Below are 17,034 nucleotides of genomic sequence, written 5' to 3'. Positions count from 1 at the left end.
TGTGCTCATTCCAGAAAAAATAAAATAGATTAAAATGATGTTGAAAGAAAAAGCATAGTGTTAATATAAGTAAAGTATATTTTAAAGAAACAACTATCTTTTCTTTCAGTCAGTGGAAGGAGTTTCATTGTGCATTTTATTTCAAATAATTTATTTTAAATACATCAAAACATTCTCAGTTGTATAATAATTTACTTTATTTATTTTTTTTATTACTATCATAAATGTAATTTTTAGTGGAAACAAATAACTCTACAGCTATTAATATATATATATATATATATATATATATATATATATATATATATATATTACAATTCAGTATACTCAAATCAGTCGACAAATAAAACTTATATTAAACAATAAAATAAAATAAAAATATAACAAAAAATATTTACTTTTACCAATTAAATAACATAAAAATTACAATATAATATTTTCTATTGGTATATTAACAATTTTACAAAATTACAATTAACTATAAATAATATTGTTTTATATATATATAAAATGCATTTATAAAATATATTTTTAATGATAACAAATTATTAAATGTTTAGATATACTGCATTTAACTACTTTAAATAGTTATATTAATTCTATTACTTGTCTTTAGATTTTTACATTTTAGCATATATATAAATACATATCATCCTCTAACCTTGATAAACTTTTATCTGATTAATGTGACAGTATTTTCTAAGCTTTATATCAAATTAGAGTATAATAATACTGTTTGTAAATTAATTACATTATAAACATCTTTGGTTGGTAAAAGATAAATATTATAAAACAAAATATTATAAATCACTACACTTGGTACGTCTCAACAGCGACAAAACTAGTATAAGTATATGAAAAAAACCTTTGTTTTATGAGTAGAAATGCCAAAATTATATTCTTGGTTATTCCATATTCCATCATCCTGCTAAATAATAATTCTTTTGTATTTTCCCATACGATAGGTTGCATGTGATACCACTTTTAGTTAAATTTTAACTTTATCAGTCCTTGGTTGTTAAATTGACAACTGTCTAATATTGTAATGTAACATGACTATTCAATAATCAATGCCTGAAAGCAAGCTGTGAGCCAAGTTGCTTAATTTCACTTTAACCAATTATCAACCATTAGATTGTCAGTTTTCTCATAAATCCCTTTAGATAATACATTGCAAGTCAGTTCAGATCACAACATTTTCACTCTGAGCTCTCATCTCTATCACTTGCCATAATGCCTACATGCATATATGTGTGTGTAAAGTATTTATTATTATTCTCAGAGAAATACAGAAATGATCAACTATATATTGTTAATGTTATAATATCTCAGACATAAAGTGGAAAGATTTTTAGAATTGATTAAATTATTAAAAATAACTGTTTTCATTTACTTGGTGTCATTAACGTAGCATAATAATGTACATTGCCATGAGGCTTCATTAACCAACTGCATGTTAAGTACTGATGTTAATTCAGTTGTCTCTTTTTCTGTTTCGCCTCCAGAACTACTGTAAGGTATTACTTCAGAGGATGAATGAGGGATGATATGAATGAATGTAGTCTTGTTCAGTTTCAGGTCAACAGTTCCTGAGATGTATGCTTAATTCAGCTAGAATAGTTTAAAATGTTTTTTTTTACAGGGTAACTTATTTTTTTTAATTCCTTACATTTTTTTTTTTTATTTTTTAGAAAAATGGATTGTAATTATGTCACTGCATTTTAAGAATATCACATACACATTTTACAAACTTTTCTAAATGATAATATTACCTAATGTTTTAAATAAAAAAATGTTTTATATTGTTTAATATATATATATATATATATATATCCAACACTAATTCAGTAATATCATTTTATTACGAGGAAGTATAAAATCAAACTAATTTAGTTCTAACAATAAAATATATTTTTGTTGAGTTCTAAACCCTGTTAAGCCCTTTGATTATAGAAAACAGAGAATAAGATGTACCTCCAATTCAACTGATCAAAAAGCAAAACATTAATTAAATGTAGTTTATAATAATACTATTAATTACAACCTGTAATAAAATAGAAATAACTTACAAAAAAAATTTATTTTTTATTTTTTTAAGAAATAAAATGTTATAAAGTATTTATTTTTTTATTTTAATAAAATATTTGGCCTTGTTTTATTTTTAAAAACTGATTAGTTAGACAAAATTTTAATACACCAGTTATACTAAATAAAAGTAGTATTTTCATAAATTGGTAATAATATTTAAATTATTTTTAAAAAACACCATAGTAGAATTACTTTTTTATAAATTTTATGACATTACCATAATTTTTATTAGCCATTAATGTCAACAGTACTCATTGAACTGCATTCGTTATTGTTTAACTTCAATGACCTACTGAGACTGGTTTATTAAGTCTGGCTCAAACTATTAGCATTTTACTTTGCACACTTCAATTTACTAGTGCTATTTCTTGAGATGTTCTAGGTTTTGTCAATCAGGTTGTAGGAATGCATTTTACTGTCTTATCTAGGACCCAGTAAATTTCTTCTTATCCTAATTACTAAAATCTTAAATAACACATTTAACATAACTTTCAATTATATAAACCTATAAACAGTTTTTAATATTATTAATAGACTTATTACTGATAAAATGAAGCTGTGATTTGATAACTGATTTGCTGATGATTTAAAACAAAACTTATTGTTGCATGTTGATGGATCTACAATTGATGCAAGTTTTTCTTTAAGATATTTAAATGAACATAAACCAACATCACATCCTTCATAATTTACTATGTGTTCATTCAAAAAGAACATTACTCGATTTTCTTCACCTTCTGTACATCTGCAAATGTTAAAAATAATTTATATTAATTCATGTGTATTATACAGTATTCAGTCAATCCTGTTACATAAATGTAACAATATAAGTAATGTTATATAATTTAGATTTTATGTAAATTAACTTCACTGACTTCAATTCTTTCTTATAGTCTAATTTTCATCAGACAACCAATTTATATGTAGTACGTATTATCATAAAAAATCAACTTTTTAAAAAGTTAAATCTGACTTCAAAAAACTGTAATAAAAACAAAAAAATAATACTTTTTCACTTCTATAAAATTTGACATTTAGAAATTGATATACCTAAAGCTACTACTATTAGGTTTGTTGAGTAACCAAATAGAGTTCCAAGAGATAAACCGTTGCTAGTTCAAATAATTACAGGCTCTTCAGGTGCTGACTTCCTTAGCATGGAGAAGCAATATGGTCAAGGGTCAGACCTGCAAACAGAATCAATTATAAGGAAGAAGGGATAAGGGATAGGAAAGGAAATGAATGATGAAAAAGAATGATTAAACCATGAGGGTAGTTTACATTTTGTCAAGAACTTTTCAATTTACCAAATCTTAATTTGGTTTTGACTACACAAAGTCAAAATTTAAAGAAAAAAATGTTTTTTAGTCAGATTTTTACATTGTTTACATTTATTATATTTTATTTATTTTTTTTAATTTTAATTTTATTTAAATTTTTTATAATCCTTCAAGAAAAACACTAACTATGAAAAAAGGCTGCTCACAAGAAACACAATGGCAACAAACCTTCTTTTTGATAAAAATTCTTCCAAGTAAATTTTAGTGGAAATTCATTTATTGAAAATAATTTAGTAAAAATACATTGAATATTAAAATGAGATCAGGCTAAATGTATTATTACATGTAGCCTGTATTATATATATAGCCTTTGTATTACACATAACCTTTTGTATTATTAAAAATTCCAAAAAAAAACATAAAAGATGTTTTTTTGTTTTATGGTAATAAACTATGTTCGAGGAAAGGTAAATGTGGGAAAAGTTTGGAGAAAAGTAATTTGTTTGTTTTCTGAAAGCAAATAAACATTATTAACGTTATAACTAATAAGAAAATAAAGCAGAAGAATTCATTAACTAGATAAATAACATCTATGGCATACAAAGAATGCATTGATTCATTGTAATAAAAACAAATAAGCATTCATGTAAAGTAAATATTTCTGTTCATGTTCTGGGTGCTATACATAGATCCATATTTATTTAACTTGAATGAAAAGTACTCTCACTCTCTCTCTCGCTCTCCCTTTCTGTTTAGTCTGCAGAACCACTGTAAGGTATTACTTCAGAGGATGATATGTATGAATGTAAATGAACTGTAGTCTTTTACAGTCTCAGGTCGACCATTCCTGAAGTTTGTGGTTAATTGGAACCCAACCATCGAAGAACACCAGAACCCATGATCTACTATTCCTTTTCTAGGATTTGAACCTTAGAACTCTCAACTTCAAAATCAGCTGATTTGTGATGATGAGTTAACCACTAGACCAACCTGGTGGGCTAATGTAAAGTACTCTAGGATAGATTAAATTTTTATTAAAATGTATAATTGTCACGATATACTCTCCATTACTAATGTGTACATTGCAGCTGTTCAACTAGTGAACAATAAACAGCTCCTCAACTGTCCAATGAGGTGAGGATGATATGTATTATGACATGTAAATGAGGTGTGAGCTTGTACAGACTCAGGTCCACCGTTCCTGAACCCACCGGGTTGGTCTAGTGGTGAACGCGTCTTCCCAAATCAGCTGATTTGGAAGCCGAGAGTTCCAGCGTTCAAGACCTAGTAAAGCCAGTTATTTTTACACAGATTTGAATACTAGATCGTGGATACCGGTGTTCTTTGGTGGTTGGGTTTCAATTAACCACACATCTCAGGAATGGTCGAACTGAGAATGTACAAGACTACACTTCATTTACACTCATACATATCATCCTCATTCATCCTCTGAAGAATTATCTAAACGGTAGTTACCGGAGGCTAAACAGGAAAAAGTAAAAAAAAGAGGTCCACCGTTCCTGAGATGTGTGATTAATTGAACCCCAATCACCAAAGTATACTGGTATCCACTTTCTAGTATTCATATCCATATAAAAGCAACTAAATTTTACTAGGATTTGTGCCTCAGAACCTTCGACTTAAAAAATCAGCTGTTAAACAATTGATTTGTGATGACAAGTTAACCATTAGACCAGCCCAGTGGGCTGTCAAGATGTATAAATATTCTAATTTCATTAATACATAAATATTTTAACTGTCTACTCAACAGAGCATTAAACCAAAGAATCGTTAACAATAGTAATCCTGCTTATTTTCAAACAAACCATGTACCATACCATGACAGGTTTTATTTCTGATCTGACCCCCAGCTAAGCAATGAGCTTAATGATTTTTTTTTAATAATAATATTAAAAACCAGTGAAATAGTATACGTAATTAATATATGTTATATTGAGAGTAATACTTACTTGTAAAATATTGCTTGTAAATTGGACATGAATGGTCCAATCAGTGAAGTTTGCCATAGTCTTTTGGACACATTGAAATAATTGTCATGCCTAATCATGTATGGATCTTTTGCAATACCCAGTCTTGACAATGCAGAATTAACTGCTGTTGTATGGGTAAAATAAAATACCCCATTTGGTTCTGATTCATCATTATTGGCAAGTCTCCTGAAAATTAAAATTAAAATTTATTCATATATAATAAAAATAAAACTATAATTAACACATTGGCCACTATATGTTTGGATAGGCATTCCCTAGGAGCCAAAAAAGAAAAATGCTGATTATTGTATTTTATGAACAAATGAGATTAATATTTAATTTTTTTTCCATTATCAAACAATAAAAAGATATACATAAAATCATCAGTGATCCTCATGAATCACACTTTTAAAAAATATATTGACCATGCCAGCAATCTCACAAAAGCTTCTTTTTTTTCATTTTATCTAATATCAACAATGTCCAATTAATTCACTAATTGAATTAATTTTTTTCTTCCACATATCCTTCATCATTTCCTAATGTTTTTCTTTTCTTTCTTCTGCCCAGGTATATTTCTTCAGTTATTTTTGTTTTTCCTAGAAACCTGTGTTGGTTTGCACTTTCTTTTTTACTGGTGCACATTCTTGTATTATTATGTCTTCTTGTATTATTTTCAGTTCTTCCATGTCTCTTTCAGTTTTACTGATGCAGTAGTTATTGGTTTTTAGATTTTTAAAGTGTATAAATAGCTTGTTTCCCAGCCTGTTAAAATTAATTTTTTGTTATTAACTGTGGAAGGAGATTCTTCGTTTACTGATGACATCCAATATCTTCTTATTTTCATGTGTAATTCATTAGTCTGTCTTCTGTATTATTCTCTATCTTTGATGGGCTCTAGGACTTTGTTGAGTACCCTTTATTTTTTTTGTTTATAGTTTTTCAATTAGAAGTTTCTTGTTAAATGTTAGATATTCACCTCCATATAGAGCTTAAGGATAAACAACTGTACTGTAGCATCTTAGTTTAGTATTTACTAACATTGATTTCTTACTGTAGGTGATATTAGTTTGCTGTGTTTAATTAGTGTTGATGAATAAGATTCAGAGATAAATATATAATTTATATACACACTAATATATGCAGTCAGGCACATTTTTTATTGCTGAACTTATATTGTTCTATTTTTGATCTAATATAGTAATGCTCTCTGGTCTTACTCTCCAGGTTTAATTATAGATCCATAGGCCTTAAAAAGAACTGCATTAAATGCACCAAGCTGTAGATAGGAATGATACAGCTGATACTCTTACCAAGAAAGAAACAGCCTTTCTACTTATGAGCCTTTTTTACTTCCTGGCACTTTTTCTTCATTTGTTGATAATTGAATAATAAAGCTTTGTATATAATTGAATAATAATGCTTTGTATATAATAAATATTCATTTGTTTGACATAGTTATTATAAGTAGTCGTCAAAATGACTGGTTGTTAACAAAAAAAAAAATGATGATTGTTTAACAAAGAATATAAATCGGTTTTATTTTTTTATTTCATACTACTGCTACATTACACAATGGTACAAAAAATTAAAGGGACACCTATATATTATGATAAAAAATGATTGTATTCAAACTATTTTAAGTTTGCAACCAAAGGGTTTAGAGAGACAAAAAAAAAAGAAATTAAAGCTTGAATACTCTATACTTTTTGCTAGTGCACTGAAGATTTAAAAAATCATCAAATTAAAAATCAGTGAGAAAAAAGTTTTAAAAATTTGAAAGTGTATCTTCGTGTTTGATCTAGCGCATAGGTAAAACGAAATTCTTTCAGTAAACTGCATTAAAATCGTTTAAAAGCTTAAGACTTCAGCTTTAATTTGTTTTTTATGTCTGTGATTTTTCTCAACTGAAATATTCCACTTTAAAGAGAAAAGGTAATTTTTGTCTTTAATACTGCATATCCCCCTATCTTAGCAACTTATTGATACAAATAAATATGAAAATTAAAGGGTTTAGATCTAGCCTTAATGACAAATTGAGGTCTTTAATGTAGCTTTGCAGTTTTTAGCTTTTGTTCATTTTGTGCCGAGATACTGATCTTTAATGAGTGAGACTGTAATATGATCTTGGATTAAGTTGAGAGCAGGGGATACATGTTACAGTCTCAATCTTTGAAGATTTTAATACTCTGCACAAAATGAACAAAAGCCAAAAACTGCAATGCTACATTAAAGATCTCTCGATTTGTCATTAAAGCTGGATCAAAACCCTTTAATTTTCATATTTATTTATATCAATACAATGCTTAGATCAGGAGATATGTAGCATTAAAAACAAAAGTGGCCTTTTCTCTTTTAAGTGGAATATTTCGGTTGAGAAAAATCACAGACATAGAAAAAAATAAATTAAAGCTAAAATCTTAAGCTTTTATAAATGATTTTAATATAGTTTACTGAAAGAATTTCATTTTTTCCATGCGCTCTATCAAGCACGAAGAAAAACTTTCAAATTTTTAAAACTTTTCTTTTCACTGATTTTTTTTTTTTTAATTTAATGATTTTTTAAATTTGAAGTATACTATCAAAAAATAGAGTATTCAAGCTTTATTTTTTTCCTCATCTCTCACATAATTCACACACCTGAATTTTTAAACAATATCTTTAAAAAATATTTAAAAATAAAATATTCAGTCAAATAAATATCATTTTCTCATTGATGATCAAATTTTAGTTACAATATAACCTATGTAAAATTGTTTCCTGACATGAATCATGCACTCACTTTTAGATAAAAAGTGTTGGTCAAAAAAGTGTGTGAATTACGTGAATATATATAATTTCTGATTCTGCAAAAACACAATAGTATTTTTACATTCTCTTGATTCATATGAATGACTGCTTGTTTTACATTTGAATGAAGATCAAGTTGAAATGGATATTTTTTTATATTATAAAATATAATCTTACGTAAATCTTTCCATTATATCACGAACGGCTGGACAGCCAACTTTTAAATTTATATCCATTCCATAACCAGACTTGTAGTAATACCATAAATCTCTGACATATTCCATTAGCTGAAAAAAAATTGAACCATTATATTAAATGATTGGCTCTCAATGAAATAATTTTACATTATCAATATTATTCACAAAGATTAATTTATGTATATATTTTTCTTGATTCCTGGATGCTTAACACATTACTACCATTTGTATCTGACTTTCCCAGTAAAATATTACTCTAATGCAGCTTATAAAATTTCTCATTTGAACTGACTTGAGATGGTCACAGTTCATAACTTTTATAACACTGCCATAGTTGTAGCAATCAAGATTAATAAATAGGCCTTTTAAATAATTATGAATAGATTAGTTTGACTAATCTTTTTTGTTCTGTTTGTTTACAGGATGTACGAGATAAAAGTTGTCAAAATGCTGCTAACGTACTTTATTGCAACTTGGCTGCTCTGGTAATGTATGTATGTAATTGCTTTTTACTGTTAATTAAAAATATAACATATATTTGATTTTTATTAATTTATTTATTTTTTGGAAATAAAGTAATTATCAAATTACATCTTAATTAGGAGTATTTAACAAAAGATCATAAGAAAACACAAGAACTTTGCAGTTCTTTGAATTGGAGCATGTTAATTTAGCAAAGGATTAAAAAGAACGAAGAAAGCCATCAAATTGCTCAAGTAACTAATACAAAATATATTTTTCTTTCATTAATTATGACTTCATCCTCAAATTTTTCTTGCTCAGCATTCCAAAAGTGTACGTAATAATGTACATTGAAAATGCTGAAAATCTACATGAAACAGATTTATTATTTCATCAAAAAGAAATTAGTACTACAGTACCATAAACAAGGGTATTTCAGAAGTGTGCACACAAGCCATGACAGTGTATTAAACAGATGTGCATGTGTGCACATAAACACACACACACACACACACACACACACACACACACACACACACACACACACACACACACACACACACACACACACACACACACACACACACACACACACACACACACACACACACACACACACACACACACACACACACACACACACACACACACACACAGAGTGAGAGAGAGGGGGATGATATATACCATATATGCTCAATACATATGGCATTTGGTTATGCCTAAATTACTGTCATTTTGACATTTGATATATATATATATATTCTAGTGCTCACGTCATGTTAGGATATATTTTTTTGGATTTTATTTATTACAAAAGCATATAAAGTAATATGGAATTCTATAAAATATATATATTTTTTTTTAAGAATACAATAAGTATTTTTAAGGTATATGGTGATATGTCATCAAACCTAAAATATATATTTTAAACTAGAAACTAAATACATCCCTGATGTTAATCATTTAGAACTGACGTATCAAGTTTATAGAATCTATAATAATAATTGTAAATTATTAAAAACAATGCAATTTTATTCATTCAACAGTATATTTGGCTTAATAGACAAGGTAATAGAAAACCACTTTATTTTTAAATTTCCCTAGTGATACTGATATGATTATTATTGTCATAAAAATGACTACATTTTTGGGAGTGAATTAACAGTCACTTCAGGTTATCTACTACCATTACAATTATGGCACTTTATTCATACACAAATACATATAGCAATTACAATTAGGAATTTCATGCTTTCGTTTGATATTTTTTGACAGTTACTCAATTTTGAATTTCTTGTTTAAATAAATTTTCTCATTCTTTTTATCTATTTAATCATTTAACTGAAATTTTTTTGTAGTTACTAATCCTAATATTTAGGCTTGGTGTTGATTTATTGATGAGACAAATTTATGATGGATTGATATTTTATGTGTAGTAGTAGTATCTTAATGCTATTTTTGGGAACATCATCATCTAAAGAAGATTTAAATTTTTTTTAGTTTTTAAAAGAAAACCATTTGATGTTTGGTAGGAATGGAAGAAGAAACTTTTGTGAACGTCCATAAAACAACATTAATTTTTTAGATAAGCTCTGTCTTATTTATGGCTAAAGTTCATGAAGCAGTTCAATTACATTGATTCTTATGACAATAGAAATATTTTTATAAAACAGTTAAAGGAGATTTTAGTTGAATCATATTTTACTCTAGTTCTAATAAGTAAACTGATTGAGTTCTAATAAGTTCCTTGTAATAGGTTGGATAGTCATATATTTTAATGAAAAACATTATTGTTTAAAATAATTAGATAATTATTATAATTTTTATTATTTAATTAAAATAAGTAATTTTTTTAAATAAGTAAATATATCTATAAAATTGTGAATAATTCTGTACTTAATTATTATGACAAAAGCTTAATTATGAAACAAAATATACTTTCTTCTATAGAGCTATTTATACTTTTCCTCTTGCTTCCTCTCAAGGAAACACTGTTTCTTTGTAATAGTTATTTCTTATATAATAAATGTCATTTATTCAGAAATATATATACAATAAAAGTAATGAGCTATTTACCTTGATGTTATGTTATGTTATAGGTGGTAAATCATATTGACTAATTCAGTTAACAAACTAAGTATTTTTAACTTTGAAGAAAGCTTTTAGTTCTTTTGAAAATTTTCAACAAGCACTAATAGCATTATTTCTGTTTCTTAAATAATGTCTTCTAGCCTACAGCAACCTCCGTGGACTTACAGAGCAGGGTAGTGATGGTGACCAATACTACAGCAACACCGAATATTAATATTATTAGAATAACAGCATTCCACCTCTCTCCATAGTTCATTGCATATCTACAAAGTGCAAGGCATTCCAAAAATAACAGTACATAACACTTTCATAGACAAAACAATATGAATTGTGTTCATTTGTCTTTAAGTATGTGTCGTGCGTTGTTTTTATGTTTATAAATTTCCTGTTGTTTAACTTCTGTAGTTCTTTTTAATAATAAATTGAATTCTTTAATATATTTATTTGATAAATATAGGGGAATTTCCCTGACTGACCTACAGAATAAAACTGGAAAAATTACAAAGCTAAAAGATAAGAGCATTAGATTTAAACAAAAGACAGACAAACTACAAAATACAACGAAGAGGGTGTTTACGGATGAAGAAAAGAAAGTAAGATCTGAACGGATGAAGAAATACTGGGCAGCTCGAAAGAGTAAAATAACACGCTTTTCTCAGAAAAGATCCAACTAAAATTGACTTAAGTGGTCCCATGTTGGCCGTAAAAGCATAATAATAATAATAATTTATTTGATAATCATGTTTATATTACCTTTAATTCATCTTTTGTAAATGCAGCACACCATGGTGATGTTTTGTAATAATCCCAAGATTTACTATAGGCACACATCATGTACATATTATGCAGATCCACTGTTGAAAAATAAAATTTAAAAATTTTAATACACTACTAGCAAACTTTTCTAATTTACAATTTATGAAAAAAACATATATTTGTTTAAGTAATACATAGTGCGACAATTTTTGCTGATAATAAATTCAGCAAATCTACACCCATCATTATTAACATCTATGATCTAATGATCCAGTGTATTAAATATGGTTTTGGTTATAGTATTCATTTATCCTTACTTTGCACCCTTCAGTTTCTAGATCACTACTTACTGAAATATTCTATATGTTGCAGAACCACTAGGTTAATTGTAATTGTAATTTACCATTTCACCCAATTTACCCTATTTATTTAAAATAAAATTTGTTTAGAACATGATCTAATAATTATAAAGTTTATTAATAAAAGGAGTTTAAGATTTTTTCCTGTAAATTGAAAAAAATCATATCTTTTATTAGTGTTTAACCTTTAAAAAAAATAATAAATAGAAATCTAAATAGGTATAAATAAGAATATACATCTATATCTATATTACATTACAGACATATTATCTACACACATTACTTTACATTTTGTACTTATTAAAAATTAGATCTTTTGTTATGTTATATAATTTTGAATTTCCATCATTTTTAGGCTCTAATATGTTTGGAGAAATATTATTTTAATTTATTTTACTAATCACTTCAAAATATCAACTATTAGGATCTCTAAGAGATCAAGAGATAAAAAAAAACTTTATATTGTAGTTTTAAGGATACTATTTGTGTTCATCTTTAGTTGACATTTTGTATATTATTATCATATTTTATTTTTGCATACTCCCTTTAGATTATATTTATTTTTATATCTCAATAATAAATTACATAGAAATAAACATAATTTTACTATACCTTCATCTGGTTTTTATTCAGTAATACTCTTTTATTTTATGTCAGTGCATTTATAATAACTTCATTATTTATTATTTAAAAATATAAACTTTAATGACAATAAAATTAATCAAATTTTATAATAAAATATTTCTAATGATTTTCTTTTAAGTCATTTTTGCAACCATCTTCAGTGATTCAGAAGATGATCACAACTGAATGAGAAATGATGACTTGAGAGTCCCTATTTGATTTAATTTTTTAATAATTTCTTGTATAAATAGTTTACAAACTAGAATTTATAAGGTCTGTTATTAGATTTAATTTATTTTTTATTTTTAAAGTTAACCAGTTAACTGGTTTGATGATATTCTTTTCTGTTCAGTTTAATCTTTTCTTAAAAACCATATTTACTAATTTATCAATGATAAAATCTGTTTACATGGCTTCAAATCATATACACATTGGCAAAACATGTTGATAAAATTATAAAATACAACTCCCTATTAAAGATTGAGACAACTTGTTTATGTCATAGTAATTTTATGCATATTTTTCAAACAATTGATTAGTTATTAACAATAGAATCTAAAAAATACAGTATTTCAATCAATCATATATTTTCCAATTAAAAATCCTTATTGATATAAGTTTAGTCTCAAATTAGAAAAATAGCACCAACAATTTGTTATGCAAGAACTTCAGAATGGTATGACCCAGAAATATGTTTTTCCATGTATATTATACAAGTTATTTTTGGTAAATACAAAGTAAATGTTTAGTGAATTAAAAATATGAGAAAGAAAACTCACTTTCTCACAAGCAAAACAAAGATTATTCATTAAAATATAATAATATATTATAGTTTGAGGATTGGCTGGTAGTCATATACTAGCTGTGTGCATCAGTTGGATAATAGAATAAACCATTATTTTTTACATTAGTATACCCCTTTTCACTTCAATGCACGTGTTTTGCTTAGCTATACCAAATATGTTTTATTACTTATGGATTCAAAATGATCAATTAAATATATTGGTGTACAGGAAAAGTAATTTATCTGTCAACAAGAATGTTATGGGCACTGGGCACTGAAGTTTATAAAACTGCATTTGCTCTCTTTCAGTTATGAAGTTTCCTTATATTTTGTTTATATGCTACATATAATTATGACCATATGTCATTGTTTTGATTTGTTCTTATTAACAAATCTGTATTTATGTTCTAGCTGCTAAAAATAATACATCCTTGAACTATATAAACAAAAATGTTTTTTCTTTTACTTCATACCCATACTTTTGACTTGTTAGACATCTTCTCACAGAGTATTTTTTACCTTTGTGTTGAGATCATTATAAAAACAACTGTTCTAAGATTTTGCATTTTCAGTTTTCAAGAATTAAATAGTTCAAGTGAGCTATTTAGTAGTAATTTTATGCTAGGTTTTAATCACATTTGACATTAGTGGTACATAAACATATATGCATCATGTAAATGCTCGCTTTAAAACAATTTAAAGCGAGCATTTACATGATGCTCGCCTTAAATTGTAAAGTGTTTTGTAAAATTATGAAAATTATTCCAGTATTATGTAAACTCTTCTGATGCATCATGGTACATTAAAATAAAGTTCTAGAACACCAATCCAGGGTTTACATCATAAATAATCCACTGCAACATATACAGTACAGCCCTGCTATAACGCGGCTCAATATACTACGGATTATAACCTATCCCCCAAAAAATATCTGAAAAAATAAAATAGGATGAAGAAATGCTACTCACCCTACCACTGTATTTGATATCGGTGTAAAACTTACCATAAATCCTTTGAAATTGTCAACAATACACTTCTAATATAACATCTGTCAATTAGTCACGATCAGTTTTAAAGTCTTGGAATTCCCAAAAACATGATTCAATAATACTAAACTATGATTCTAATACAGTAATAGGAGAAATTCTTATGATATACTGCACATGACTTATTTCCTGTAACAGCAATAAGACCATCAATGTGCTGCTTGTGCAAGGGACAGTAAAAGGTATCTGAATGTTATTACATATTATGATTTATTCCGAGCTGCTTTTACTGTGTTTATCAGTATTGTTAAGTCTTATTACATTGGTTAATTTATTAGATTTTGTAGTGTTTGTTTTCGTTTGTACTTGCCTAACATGTAGTCTAAACGAAAAACGTATTCTGTAACGAAAAAATTATAAATTATTGAAAGGCTAAGGCAGGTTGTTCGAAAGCCAGCTTGTTCCAGGAATTCGATGTGCCTGAAGGTACTATACATGGTTAGGTGAAAGAAGAAGATAAATTGCATTCTTTTATTGATTCGGTAGATGAAACAGTCTGACTTGATCGCAAAAAGCTTACACTCGGTGATGTTAATGTTGCAGATAAGTGTACATACCTTTGATTTTTTCAAAAACTGAGTTTTTAAAAATTTTAAAAAGAATTTAGTGCTTCTAGCGGTTGGTTATCGCGATGGAAAATCCGTCACGGCATAAGCCATTAAATATCGAAAGAGAATCTCGTTCAACAGATGCGACGGCAGCCGAACATTTTTCACAAACAATATTACAATCAGTTATAGAAGAGAATAACTTCAATGACGAAAAGTTATATAATTGTGATGAAACTGCTTTGTATTATAAACTATTGCCAACGAAAATATTAGATGCGAAGCAGGCACAAATAAGTCTGGTATGAAAATAAACAAAGGGTAACTTTTCTATGTCCCAATAAGTCAGGAAATCATAAATTGAAGCCGTTGCTCATTGGCAAGTATGCCAACCCCACGTTGCTTCAAACACGTTAATATGAATTTATTACCGGTTATTTTTAAAACTAGTAAAAATGCTTGGATGATGTGTTATGGTTTTTTTAACATGGTTTAACGATGAATTTATATCTTGTGTTAAAAATTATTTAAGAGTTCGAAAATTGGAGGAAAAACTTTATTGCTTCCTAACAATTGCTCTGCTCATCCGCTTACTGAAATCTAAAACCGGGAATACAATCGCAGTGTTTTTACCCAAGAACACCACATTTTTGATCCAACCATTAGATCGAGAAGTTATTTGGGCATTTAAAGCTTATTACCGATAAGAGCTACTGACCGCAATCGTTAACTCAGAATTACAAGTAACAGAATTTCTTAAAACTGTCATTAAAAAATGTTGTATACAGCGCTGGAACAGCATGGAGTAACGTAAATTCTGTTACAATTAAAAATTGTTGGTTGGTATTGCCACAGAGTAACACAGAAGACACTGAAACAGGAAACGTTCATATTTTTACTGACGAACACGTACTGGAACTGTCAAATTCAACCGGGTAGGAATTATCTGTAAGTGATCTCAATGAGTGAGATGGGTTCAAGAAGACAATCAAACGCCCGTTGCCCATTACATGACCGACGAAGAAATTGTAAACTCCGTTCTACAACCTAACGATAATTTGCCGGAGGAAGAAGGGGAAGGTGTTGCAGAGGTTAAAAAAAGAAATATCGTATCTTCCGCACTTAACTTGTTTCTATGTAAGTACAAATTATACTGTATTGGCTTTTTCTATTAAATCATTATTGCTTGATTTTTACCTATTTTTTTTAGTTGATCCCCTTTGTGATTTAAAATTTACTTCTCGAAATAACGCGGGTTTCACGTAAGTCTCTCGATAACCGCGTTTTAGCAAGTTTACACTGTACTTGTGTGTTGCATGTGTGTGTATCATAGTAGTAATGCATGATTAAAAAAAGGTTAAAACTAATATTAATTAAGAAGTTAGTTTTATGTTCAGTTAATTTACTCTGTATATACTACTCTATTCTATTCTGTTTCGCTACATTTATATTAAAGTGAAAGAAAACAATAGTTATTTATACCTAGAAATATTTAAAAAATCTTATATATAAATGCGATTTTTTTTTTTTTTATCTCTGGAATCACCATTAGGTATTGCTTCAGAGGATGAGATGAATGTTTTTTATTATGTGAAAATGCCTTGCCTGACCGGGATTCAAACCCAGAATCTCCAAATGAAAGACCTAGGATCTATCAGTTTGTAACAGCATCACATGAGAACCAACTGACTGATTGCTTTCAAATTTTCAGGATACATTTGTGTGATCCCAGGGTAGGTTTTAAGCCAAGATCAAGGCCCTAGCTCCCTTGAGGGTTAAAATATTAAAGATGTTCATTAATAATAAAAATTTAATCCTTTTACTTCTCTATATTTCTGTCACTGTGGCAACAGAAACATAATGAAGTAAAATAAATAATTGTAAAATATTTAATATTTGCCCAACCATGAGGATAAAGCACACATCAGGGGTCCTGGCTAGACTACTATTAAAATTATAAAAAATTACCAAAATTATATTTTGGCTAGTATTTTATAAAATTATTTCACAACCTACTA

At 27.7% G+C, this 17,034-nt stretch overlaps 2 protein-coding genes across 5 annotated transcripts in view; one reads left to right on the top strand and one right to left on the bottom strand.

The window, feature by feature from the left end:
* Positions 1–344: 344 nt before the first annotated feature.
* LOC142330409 (multiple inositol polyphosphate phosphatase 1-like) overlaps positions 345–17,034 on the bottom strand; it is a 90,746-nt gene continuing 74,056 nt past the window's right edge. For 3 of the 4 annotated variants that reach the window (XM_075375639.1, XM_075375636.1, XM_075375638.1), the window contains exons 7-10: positions 11,653–11,753; positions 8,327–8,436; positions 5,339–5,545; positions 345–2,833 (exon numbers count right to left, since the gene is read on the bottom strand). In XM_075375639.1, coding sequence (XP_075231754.1) covers positions 2,584–2,833; positions 5,339–5,545; positions 8,327–8,436; positions 11,653–11,753 — 668 coding nt within the window. In that variant the 3' untranslated portion in view covers positions 345–2,583. The remainder of the gene's footprint in view (positions 2,834–5,338; positions 5,546–8,326; positions 8,437–11,652; positions 11,754–17,034) is intronic. The other variant, XM_075375635.1, reaches the window with a different exon arrangement.
* The window catches only part of eIF3b (eukaryotic translation initiation factor 3 subunit b), a 121,872-nt gene continuing 120,840 nt past the window's right edge, over positions 16,003–17,034 (top strand). Inside the window, exon 1 of the mRNA XM_075375634.1 lies at positions 16,003–16,153. Within this exon, the coding sequence (XP_075231749.1) occupies positions 16,027–16,153 (127 nt within the window). The 5' untranslated portion in view covers positions 16,003–16,026. The remainder of the gene's footprint in view (positions 16,154–17,034) is intronic.

The sequence above is a fragment of the Lycorma delicatula genome, chromosome 9 (assembly GCF_047948215.1).
Source record: "Lycorma delicatula isolate Av1 chromosome 9, ASM4794821v1, whole genome shotgun sequence".
Lineage (NCBI taxonomy): Eukaryota > Metazoa > Arthropoda > Insecta > Hemiptera > Fulgoridae > Lycorma > Lycorma delicatula.
This window is presented reverse-complemented; position numbering and strand designations above follow the sequence as displayed.